Below are 12,025 nucleotides of genomic sequence, written 5' to 3' on the forward strand. Positions count from 1 at the left end.
TGAGAGGGGGCCAGAGCCCCTGCCAGGGCGCACACCTGTCATCCCAGCTACACAGGAGGATGAGATCTGAGGATCATGGTTCAAAGCCAGCCTGCGCAGCAAAGTCCATGAGACTTTTCTTTCTTGGTTGCTTGTGGGGTTTGAACTCAGAGCCTGGGTAATGTCCCTGAGCATATTTGTTCAAGGCTAGCGCTCCACCAGCCTTTAAGCAACACGCCACTTCAGGTTTCTGAGTGGTTAGTTGGAGATGAGTCTCATGGGATTTTTCTGCCTTGGGCTGGCTTGGAACTACAGTCCTCAAATCTCAGCCTCCCGAGCAGCTAGGATGATGGGTGTGAGCCCCTGGTGCCTGGCTTCGTGAGACATTTATCTCCCAATAAACTACCAAAAAAGCCAGAAGTGGAGCTATGGGTTCAGTGGTAGAGTGCTAGCCTTGAGCAAAAGCAGCTCATGAATAACACCCAGCCCTAAGTTCAAGCCCCAGGACCAGCACAAAAATAAAGAGGGGGGGGCATGGAGCCAGAGGTGGGTCAAGTGCCTCCCAGATAACCCGAGGCGACCCCCGGAGGGACTCTGGCTTGCAGGAATGTGGAGCCCTCCATGTAGACGTGGTAGGCACCCGCGGACTGTCCCAGAGCAGGATGCCACAGATCAGGACTGGCTTTGTGATGAATGCAGCCCCACCTGCTCAGGGGGAGTCCCGACTGGGAACCACGTGGAGTGGGGGGGACGACGGCCTTCACCCCGGACCCCAGAAGCCTGGCCCAAATGGTGGCCAAGGAAAGTTGGAGGCCAGTGGGGCTGAGCCTGGACAGGAGGGAGGGAGGAGGTGCTCCTTGTGGGTGGCAGGGCCTAGCTGGGTGCTGGCAGCCCACCGCTATGACCCTATCTAGGGCAGACCATGGATTAACCACCTAAAAGCTGTTAGTGGAGCTGTGGTTCAAGTGGAAGGGGGTCACCATGAGCAAAAAAGCTGAGGGATGCTGCCAAGACCTTGAGCTCAAGCCCCAGAATAAGAGAAAACCCAAGATCCCCAAACTAGGCGAGCTCCCCTTCTGCCCCGTGGGCTCAGCATTATTTGTAAGGATGGCCCCCTCGTGTACAACAGGGTGTCAGGTACCCAGTGCCCAGATCCTGCTCCTCTGTGGGGGCTGTGGGCCCCGGGAATGCCCCTGCCCTGGCTCCCAGGGACTCCAACAGCCCTGGATCCCAAAACAGGGGTTCTGTGGTGCCCCAGCCCCACACAGTCCCACAGTCCAGCCTGACTTCTCCTCATTCCCGCCAACCTAGCTAGGCAAGCAAAGTCCAGGAAACATGGGTTTGAATTGACTTTATTATTCTGTAAATGTGAATTTTACAAAGCGCTTTACAATTAATGGTGACATCCTTTTGTGTGTCGTGGACTTCCACCTTACAAAACAGCTGAGCAGGCGCTCAAGGCCGGTTTCCCTGGTCACTGCGGATGTTGCTGCTGTCTTGGTTATTGATACAAGTTGTCAGCCATGGCTACAAAGTAATAGTCTTATCTCTAAGGGGTCACAGCACGGAAAGGGAGTGAGGACACAGGAAGGACAAAACAAAGGCTTCCTCCTCCTTGCAAAACAAAACAAAACAAAACACAAAACCACAACAGAAAAAAGCCAGCACTGGCGCGAATCTAACTCAGTGGTTCTGCGAAGCCCTCCTTGGTCGCACAGGAAGTTTATTTTATTAACATTTTTTTAACAGTCGTGAGTTACAGTACTACTTTAACCCCTAGACACACCCTTTAAAGCAACCATTGCCTTGTAAGTCTCTCTTTCTCCAAACATCCTGTGGAAGGAATGAATGTTCTATTTGTATTAGTGCCACCCAAATGTTCAAGTCAAAAATATTTATACATTTTATACTTAGTTCTTTTTTTGTCTGCTAAAAATAGTATTGCAAGTTTTGGCTTCTTTTGACATAAAAATCACAATCGTGTGCAAAACTCTCACTTTACAATGGAGGCGACTACCAGAACACAAGCAGGTTGTCCAACTTGAGTGCGTTAGGTTCTGCATAATTTTCCTGGTCATTTTCAAGAAAACAAGACAAAAACAAACGGAAGCAAAACACCTTTGCCATTTTAGACACTCCCTCACTCCCTGGGGGCGGGGGCCAGCAGGCTGACGTCACGAGGAATGAAGCCGCCAAAGTGGCAGCAGTAATTAAAGCTGAGACCCCCACAAGCTCCCGGCCCACAAAGGGTCCACGGCCTGCCGGGGAGGCGGGCAAACTCGGTGAGTTTTCCGCTGGCACCGGCATCAGCCCTTCTCACCCCAGCAACCAGACTTGCCTAACAATCAGCCTGCGGGGAACACAAACTGAGCATGGCCGGGCAGGGCGGGACTAGGGTGGTGCTGGGCCTAGAAAATGAACCCCAGCATGCCTGTGCGCTGGAGGGCAGACCCTGGCCAGGCCCCTCCTCTGCCCTCTTCTCAGCCTTAAACGCCAACACCAAGGACTTCCCACGGAAGACAAGACCACACAGCCAGCGTTCCACGCCCGCCGGCCCGGCCAGCACCCCACACAGACATGCGGGGGTCAGGGGGTCGGGGTCTTCTCCCCCCCCTTGCTTCACACACACAGCTGCGTCCACATTCAGGGGCAAAGTAAGACACCAAATCGGATGCAACCGTAAGCAACCACAGAGAACTCGGGTGGCAGACCCGGTGCTGAAAACAAGACAGAATTCAAGTACTGAGCCACCGAGCAGCGGGCGGCTCCTCCGAGCTCACAGATCTGTCCCGTCTCTGGTCCTCTCCTCTGGACCTTCTGCGTTTGTTCCAGCGGCCCTGGGGGGGCCCCCATCCCTTCTGTGAGGGCAAGGGAAGGTGGAGTGGGAGCCAGACCCCAGTCAGCCACCCACCTCAGCGCTCCGGAACGGTCCAGTCCCAACCATCCTCCAGGGAAAGGCGCCGATATAACTTAGTTCTATAATAGACTCTATATAGTAGATGCGTATTGCTAGTAGTCAAGCTTAGGAATAAAGGTGCAGACATCTCATAAATACTGAGTGGCTCGTCTCCCGTCCTCAGGGTCAGGACGAGCCAGGGTCGCGCTGGCAGGACACGACAGCCCCGATTTCTGGAATTGGTCATTGTAAACAAAGGAGGGGAAGGGTCCGGTTTTCTTAATTGGTTTTCCTTGGGAAAAATGATCAAAAGATGCTAAGGCACTCTGGAAGGCCCCCCGAGCCCAGGCCCGCCGCCCACCCGCCCCACGGTACATTCAGGATGCGGAAGGAGCCCCCCCCCCAGGCGGGTGCGGTCACCTGCCACGCACGTCTGCAAACGCTCCCTACCACGTCCACTGCAGGACACATTAGTGCAAAAAGCTCGGCCTGGCCCACAGGGCGCAGGGGGAGCTCAGATCCATTCACATTTAATCATCATTATTTAAGTTTTACCTAGAGTTCTTGCCTTCCTTACCCAGAAGAACAAAACAGACACGTGATTACAAACGAGGGAGGGACAGAGGTCACGGGGACATTGTGCTAGCCCGAGCGGCGGCCAGGCGTTCTGTGCGGCCACTGTGGCCTCCTCCAGTGGCCAGTGGTGCCCTCCCTGTGCTAGCCCAGGAATGGGGGGGGGGCAGGCCACTTGGAGTGGAGTGGGGAAAACAAAGCCCTCCGTCAGCAGCCAGGACAGCAGGCTTGCGCCCCCAAAGGTCCCCAGGGATGGTCAACTTAAAGTGCAAATTTGGGTGGAGAAACAGATGAAGGAAAACTCAGGTCAGAGGGACTGGGGTCCAACGCCACCCGCCTCCCCGCCCCACAGCCTCTTCCTAGCACCGGCCCCCCTGGGTCTCCAACCCACCTGGCTTCAGGTTGGGGTGGGGAGCAGGGAGAGGCCCACCTCAAGCAGGGGGGCTCAGGCCTGGGCTGCTGTGTGCCCTCCGTGCTGGCTGCAGCCTCCTGAAGCCCCCCAGGGGCGAGTGGAGGGGCTGGCTAGTCTCGAGGTACCTCTTTCCGGAGGGCAGGCACACGCGTGGCTGGGTGCAGTGTGGGAGGGTCTCCTGTGGGGTCCCCAACGCCTCTCCACATGGCAGGCAGTGCCCGCAGGTGTCCCAGGCTCCCCGGCCAGACTCTGGCCCTCCAGCGGGGGCGCACCTGCGCAGCTGTGTGCACACGAAGCCATCAGGGCGGAGGGAGGACGGGGCAGCAACAGACTCTTCAAGTCTTGGAACGAGGTTGTCCTTGGCCTTCCCAAGAGCTGCCTGGGTCCTGCGGGCAGTACAGTCCCCAGCCCAGGAAGAGACACTGGGCATGGCCCTAGGAACACAGTCCCACAGCCATGAACAACACTTAAAGACAACAACTTCAAGGCGGCGCTGCGGCGCCCTCCTCGTGCTTTCTAACCCAGTGGGAACCACTGGAGTTAGTACCTGTCACCCCAGCCAAGCTGGCCCTGCGGCCTAGCCCCAGGAGCCCTGGGCACCACAGAGGTGCTGTGCCCATAGCGTGAATGAGGGGTCAAGGTCAAGGGGCAACCCTGCCCTGGCCCAGACCGGGGGGCATCCTGTCCAGCACAGCCTCCGACCTCTACGCTTGGGGTCTGCACACCTGGGCTGCCCTTTGCTGGGCCCAGCCTCCAACAGGAGGAGCATGGTGCTGGCACAGGGTGGGGGTGTGGGCATGCACGCACCCCAGTATGTGGTAAGCTGAGACAGGGACGCCCGTCCCGCCCCGATTTTTTGCTCTATTGGGTCTGAAAGTTTCCAAACAATATATGAAATACATCCGAACAAAACGAAAATACCAGAGAAGCAAAGCCTGGGTGGGTGGGAGGCAGAGGATGTGAGGCGGAGCTGCGCATTCGGTAGGTTCAAGATGCCCCACTCCACGGGGAGGGGCAGCCGGGTGAGCGCCACAGGAGACCTGGGAGCCGGCAGGCCAGGCCCCGGGGGTCTCCTGGGAGCCAGCAGGCCAGGCCCCGGGTCTCCAGGCTGACTGAGGGGCTGCAGGGCTGAGGGATGGGTGGGGCAGAGCAAGAACGTGGACATGGATGGAGAACAGGGGTCCTCCACCCACAGGTGCCCGCAACAGCTATGGGTACGGCATGGCCACCGGTCTCTTCACTCACTCACACTCACTCACACATTCACGCTCACACACATACGTGGCATCTCAGGAAGAAGGAAAAATAAGGAGTTTGGCCTCTGGGGGCCCAGCACTGCCCACTGCCCCAGGGGGGTCCCCACGGGTAAGAAATGGAGTGTCATGCACCCCAGTCCCACCTGTCCCCGGGCAGGTGGAACAGGAAGGGCGGGTGAGGCAGGGGCTGGCCTGGGCACCCCGGCCCAAGTGGCCTCCCACCCCTCCCCCTTCCGGGGGAGGGGGAGGGGCCGCTACACCAGGAGGCTGACCTGGGAGTTTCGGAAAGGAGCCTGGGACACCCTCCCAGCCGGTGGCCAGCGGGTGGCCAGCGGCCTAACTTTACAGTATAATGAATGCATGTGTTTCCTTCATCCATTTTAAATACAGGCAGAATAAAATCACATTTCTGTCAGGCAGCAGTAGCAGTTCAGTAGGTAAGTGGCTTGATCACATTGGTTTGTATTAGTAACGCATGCAAGCAGCTTTAGTACTAGGTCCCTCGCAGGCTGGTCACCCCAGCCCCTTACAAAGTCCCTGCGTAGGTGCCCTCCGGCCGTCTTGTCGCCACGGCTGCCGGCGTCTGGGGCCTGCTGGAGCTGGCACTGCCCTGCTCGAAGGGCTGTGAGGGGCTCTGGCCAGTGGTGGCCAGCGGCTCTGGGGCGGCCACCTCCTGGATGACCGAGCCAGCCCCCTCGGCCTCCTCGCTGGCCTCGAAGGCGGAGCTGGCGGTGGCGCTGAGATCCACGTTCACCGCGTCCGTTCTCAGAGCCACAATGGTGGCGGCGTCGCTCCTGCGCTCGGCGTAGATGCGCTGCTCAAACACCTGCGCGGCAGCGGGCGGGAACTCGGGGTCGAGGGGCAGGCCGGCGGCCGAGGCGCCCATGACGGTGCGGTACATCTCCACGCCCTCGGGCAGCATGGACTTGATCTTGGGCAGCCAGCGCTTGCGGACGCGGCGGGCGTTGGTGCACATGTCCGCGGCAATCACATTCATCTCGCTCTCCTTGAAGCTGGGGGCGAAGTTCTGACAGTACACTGCAAGGACACGTGTGCCGGGGTGTCAGGGGGCCCCTACCGGCCATGCGGCCACAGATCTGAGAAGCCCTGCAAAAACTCCGGGGCCCAAGTGCCACCAAGCCGCAGTGCCACCGCCAGGGACACCCGGGGACTGTCTGTGCTGCACGGACACCAGAGACCACGTGGTCTCGGGGATCCCCCAGTCTGAACTGAGGGATCTGCCACACTGGCAGTCACCTCCCTCAGAACTCGGCCCTTGATGTGGTACGAACCTCTACTGCCAATCAGGACTGGCCAGAGGGCCCACCTCACATGGGAACACGAGCAAGAGCTCAGCTTGTCCAGAACCTTCCTCATCCCAGGCCCCGTGAACAAGAGAGAAGACAACCACTACAAAAATCCTCTGGCTTTCTCCAGGAGTCATAGACCAAAGCCAGGCATCGGGTCCCAAAGAGCACTGAGCAACAGGCCAAGCCAGGTCTCTGGTCTCAAAGGGCACTGAACTAGGAGCAAGTCCCCATCCCCTCGGGAGCCATGCCCTGCCTCTGAGCATGCGCTCCCCGCCCCCTTTCCGGCATCTTCCTGGGTCTCAGCTGTCAACCTGCATTCTGGGACTGTAATTACTAACTGCTAAGGTCCTTCTACGGCAAAACAGAATTAGCCTCACAAGGGATATATATATATTTTTATTTTTTTTTTAAGCAAGAAGAGAAGACAGCGTTTCGTGGGCCAATGGCCTCAGGAAGCTGTGCTCTTGGCCAGCCCGGCACGTGCCAGGCAGCGAGGCCTCTCCCCAGCTGGGGGCCGGGCACGGCCTGCCACCCAGACAACTGGGCCCCGCCCAACACCCAGGAGCGGGAGGCAGAAGCCGGCCGAACAGATGGCAAAGGCTCAAAATAACCTCAACATGTAAATAAGGGGTTTTGTTCAAAAAGGAAAATTAGATCTATTTCACATATTAAAATAGTTTCGCAGCTGAATTCATCATGCTTGGAAACCTACCAAGGACGTTAGCACCTCCAGACTGGGCTCCGCTGGCTGCTCTTTTCTCTCTCTCCCCAGTGCCATGGGCCGATGGCGGTACTGGGAGAGGCAGCCTCGAGGCGCCCCAGGCTTCCTCCAACTCGGATCTGAACCCCACAGGGGCTTCCTGGACTTCCCAGGACCCTCTCCCCCCCAGCCCTGCCCCACGGAGACCATGGCCCACTCACGTTTCACAGCATTTAGGACTCGGCTGTCCAGCGGCTTACGGCTTGGGTCACTGGTGGACGAGCGGATGCCTGTGCCACAGCTGTTGGCCAGCGTGTTCCTGGTGGAGAGATGAGCAAAGGCGGGTGAGGCCACTGGCCCAGAAGTGACCCAAGGAGCAGCCCTTCCCCACCACACGGCAGACTCCTCCACCCAGCAACTCCCCCCGCCCCCCCCCAGGTGGACGTGGCCCACTGGAGTTAGGACCAGTCTTTCTCTAAAGGTCAGGGCAAAGGCAAAGCCTCTGCTTGAGTGGGTGGGTGGAGGGGCTCTGTGGAGCGAGCCCGGTCCTCAGAGATGGGGTTGCTTCACCATGGGGTAGGGCTCTGCTGCCCAGCTCATCTATGAGCACAGGGGTTCCCGGCCGTCTGCTCCTGCTTGTGGGGACTTGAGCCCTCTGGGGCTTTCTGGGACTCCAGGCCCCCCCCTTACCCCCCCCAAGAGCCTGGTCTGAGGGACCACCTTCCCGGAGCTTCCCCACCATGGACTGACAAGCCATTTTCAGAAGTTGGGGAAAGGCAGAGGGCTTCAAATGCCCAAACCTTCATGACCGGACAGCTAAAGGACACTCCAGAACTTTCTTTTCTTTTTTTTTTTGTTGGTCATGGGGCTTGAACTCTGGGCCTGGACGCTGTCCCTCAGCTCTTCAGCTCAAGGTGAGCGCTCTACCACTTGAGCCACAGCACCACTTCTGGTTTTCTAGTGGTTTATTGGAGATAAGAGTCCCACAGACTTTTCTGCCCGGGCTGGCTTTGAACCGTGATCCTCAGATCTTAGCCTCCTCAGTAGCTAGGATTATAGGCATGAGCCACCGGCGCCCGGCTACTCCAGAACTTTCTGCAGCTGCCCCCTGCCCCTGCCACCTACCTGTCAAAGAAAGTGGCCAGCAGCCGCCGCAGCAAGACCTTGTGCTTCACCCCTGCGCAGAGGTGGCAGTTCATGAGCTGGCCCCGTGTGATGTAGACACCAGAGCCTGTAGGCAGCAAAGGGATGTGAGGCCCTTCACCCTGAAACTAGGGCTTGCGCCCCCACGCCCCCCCCCAGGAGATTCTGGGGTGGAACGGGTGGACAGAGAAGCCTGGGACAGGTGTTGGAGGTAGAGAGGGGCCGAGGCCTCTTAGGACCCCTGCTTTGACAGGCCCAATCTTCTGGTCTTGACAATGGTGCAGCCAGGCCACGCTGGCCCTGTTCTAGGAGCCATGGCTGGGTTCAGCTGGGGCTGGGGCAAGCCCAGGTGCACCACAGCTCCCCAGATGTCCCCAACTCCCAGATTCCCCTGCTCTGCTGAGGTGCTATTGGCAGCCAGCCTTGATCAGCTCCCTAGAAAGATGGTCTGGGCGCAGTGGGGAGGGCAGCTCCGGTTCTGGGTCCCAGCAACCACCGAGCCTCAAGCAGATAGGTGGAAGGTGGACAGAAGGTTCACAGAGTTCCATGGGGCTCAGCACCGATGCTAAGCATGTCCAGGAGAATCCAGCCAGGGCAGAGGAATGCCCTGTGACCAGGAGGCCTGGGCTGTGTCCCAAGAGTGCCAGCACAGTGTGGTAAGCAGAGGGCTGAGTCAACAGAGGCCTGGGCCTGCAGGACACCAGCACCAAGGGGAAAGGCCGGGGCGGGGCGGGGCGGGGCGGGGTGTGCAGAAGCTGCTCCCATCACTTTCTTGCCGGGACACTGTGATCTGATTTATTATGGAGCATGGACTGAATGCTCTTTTGTCTGTTTTGAGACAGGGTCTCTGTCTATGTAGCTCAGGCTGGCCTGAAATGCAGGATTACAGATCCTGAATCTTCCCATCTGCCCCTTCCATCAGAAAAAGAGCAGAGGTGGCCATCCTTCCTCAGAGGGCTTTCAGATTTTAGTGAAAGGACCAGAGGAGGAACTGGGTCTTGCTTGGGGTGAATGTCCCCCCTTCCCAGAGCCGGGGCTGGCTGAGCTGAGGGACCCGCCTTGCAGCCCAGCTGTCGCCTCCGGGGAACACACACTCGGGGCTGCCTTGGGCCGCCTGGAGCGGCAGCCTTCTGGTCCTCATCAGCCATCCCAGCCCCCTACCCGCTCCCTGGAGGAAGTTCGTGCCCACAGCCCCCTGTGGCCGGGGAAGCACCCACACACCACACACATGGCCAGCTGTGACGAGGTACAGAACCCGGAGCTCCTGCTCCGCTGAAGGAGGGATCTGAAGGCAAGGCAAGTGATGTAGGTGCCAGAGAGGAAGACGGGGTGGCCGGGAAGAGGCTGGCTGGGGCGAGGGACCTGCCCAGCCCGCATAAGGCTTTCTTGGCACAGAAAGAAGTTTTTACTACATAATGGCTCCAAGTCAAATGAGACATCGTGCTATCAAGTTTTGTACTTTCCTTTAGGAGCCTTGAACACCTAAGAGGCCAGAGGGACCCAGCACGCAAAGACTAACATTCCTGACAAAGGCACCAGGCAGAAGGGTCCGGGCCTGGCGGTGCTGTCTGTCTGCAGCATTCCACTTCGGACAAGGCTCTGCTATTCCCAGCTCCAGCTGGGAGCTCAAGCTGGAGCGGAAGCTGGAAAACCCTGAGCAGCTTGGTTCTTTGCTGGTTTGGGGGGACCGGGCATGACCTCAGTCTCACACTAGCTAGGCAGGTGGTGTACTGTTTGAGCCACGCCCTTAGTGTGCCACTCGGTTCTCTCGGTGACCTACACTGAAATTGATCATCACTGCCAGCCTGCCAATCAGGAATATGGTCAGCCCAGGGGACTCAATTAAAATACCAAATTAATTCAATTGAATAACTCCTCTTCCTGACACATTCTTTAAAAAGGAAATCAGACGTTCTCTCTTTTTTTAACCAACCGACGACGAGCACACAGCGTTCATAGCTCTGGACATCCGCCTGCCATGGATGGGCGGGGCTCACCTGCCACAAGCTCCAGCTTCTCTCCGGGATCGCCCTCCGAGTAGAGCTTGGGATGACAGCGGTACCCGATCTGGCTGATGAGGCTGGCAGGCAGGGCCACCAGGTCACGGCGGATGAGGACGCATGAGCGGCTCTCCAGCGGTACGGGCTCTGGCTTCTCTTGGACTGCAACACGCACAGAGCTGGTGAGGTGGGTATGGGGGGCGGTGCAGACTAGGCTGTTCTCTGCCCACTATGTACAACTCTGAAGCCCAGACTGAACTGCTCTATGCCAGCCAGGGGCTGAGATCAGGCCCACCACTCTTGTCCTGCACACCCCTGCTGCACCGCATACTCCCCTGTCCTGTTTGCCAACCCTGCTCTAGAAGGAAACTCCAGAAAACGGAGCAGAAAAGCAGCAGAAGGCAAGGCTAGGTTGGGAACAGGGCGCGGGAGGGACGGCCAGAGGCCTCAGAGCTGCAGGCACGGCTGAGGTCCAGGGACCCACACCGTCTAGCCAGGCAGAGTGACTAGCTCTGCCATCAGGAAAGCCATGGAAGGCACACCGCACAGGTGGAGTTGGGCCTAGGTCCCAGAGACTGGACGCCAGGCTCTCCTTGCATGGCTTCATCTAAGAGGCAGCCTGGCCAGGCCTGCCGGGGGATGGGGCAGTGAAGGGGGTCACGGGCCTGGCTCGGTGAGGACACAGCCCTTGCACTGGGTCAGCCTGGCACGAAGCTGCTCCTAAATATTTCTTTTTTCGTAAGTAATGTATTGTTCTAGAGGCGATAGAGGAATTACAATGACATGAGTCTGGTAATAAGTATATTTCCTCTTGAACAGTGTCTTCTTATTTTTTATTTATTTATTTTGCCAGTCTTGGGGCTTGAACTCAGGACCTGGGCACGATCCCTGAGATTCTTTTGCTCAAGGCTAACATGCTACCACTTCAGCCACAGCGCCACTTCTAGCTTTTTCTGTTTATGTGGTACTGAGGAATGGAACCGAGGGTTGCATGCATGCTAGGCAGGCACTCTACCACTAAGCCACAATCCCAGCCCTCCACAATATTTCTTACAAATAGAACCAGGCAAGGCAGCCCTAGCCTCCTGCCGACAAAAATGTTTTGGACAAATTGCTTCTGGTAGTGACAGTTTAGTCCAGAAGCCACTGCACCTGCAGTTCTGAGGCAGTGCCAGGCAGACATGACCCCCAGATAGCCCTGAGCCATAGGCTCCTCCCTAAGAATGCCCAGGCACCACAGCCTGGGCAAGGGGAGCAAGGCCTGGCTGAGGCCCCCATCAACTCTATGTGGACACAGCTGTCCCCAAATCCTGCCCAGCATTGTCTGGGGCCTTTCCCCTTGAAACAGCCAGGCCTCAGGAAAGCCAGCAGGACCAGTGACCTAAGCAGCCCCTCCAAACTCCCTCAGGCCACCACAACTGCCAAGCAGGCACACCACACCAAGTCTGCAAACAAGCCACCATGCCAAAACAGAGAGCGCTCCACCTGCCAGTCAGTCATGATCCTCACCAAGACCCCACCTGCTCCTGTCAGTCATGATCCCCACCAACATCCCACCTGCTTCTGTCAGTCAGTGATCCTCACCAAGACCCCACCTGCTCCTGTCAGTCAATGATCCCCACCAAGACCCCACCTGCTCTGTCAGTGATCCTCACCAGGACCCCACCTGCTCCTGTCAGTCAGTGATCCCCACCAAGACCCCACCTGCTCTGTCAGTGATCCTCACCAAGACCCCACCTGCTCCTGTCAGTCAGTG

The 12,025-nt window shown here is 58.0% G+C and overlaps 1 protein-coding gene across 1 annotated transcript in view; it reads right to left on the reverse strand.

Moving 5' to 3' along the window:
- Positions 1-5,481: 5,481 nt before the first annotated feature.
- Positions 5,482-12,025, reverse strand: part of Nacc2 (NACC family member 2, BEN and BTB (POZ) domain containing) — a 36,019-nt gene continuing 29,475 nt past the window's right edge. Inside the window, exons 2-5 of the mRNA XM_013029470.1 lie at positions 10,267-10,431; positions 8,252-8,357; positions 7,348-7,445; positions 5,482-6,154 (exon numbers count right to left, since the gene is read on the reverse strand). Of these exons, the coding sequence (XP_012884924.1) occupies positions 5,643-6,154; positions 7,348-7,445; positions 8,252-8,357; positions 10,267-10,431 (881 nt within the window). The 3' untranslated portion in view covers positions 5,482-5,642. The remainder of the gene's footprint in view (positions 6,155-7,347; positions 7,446-8,251; positions 8,358-10,266; positions 10,432-12,025) is intronic.

The sequence above is a fragment of the Dipodomys ordii genome, unplaced genomic scaffold, assembly GCF_000151885.1.
Source record: "Dipodomys ordii isolate 6190 unplaced genomic scaffold, Dord_2.0 Scaffold118, whole genome shotgun sequence".
In the NCBI taxonomy this organism is placed as follows: domain Eukaryota; kingdom Metazoa; phylum Chordata; class Mammalia; order Rodentia; family Heteromyidae; genus Dipodomys; species Dipodomys ordii.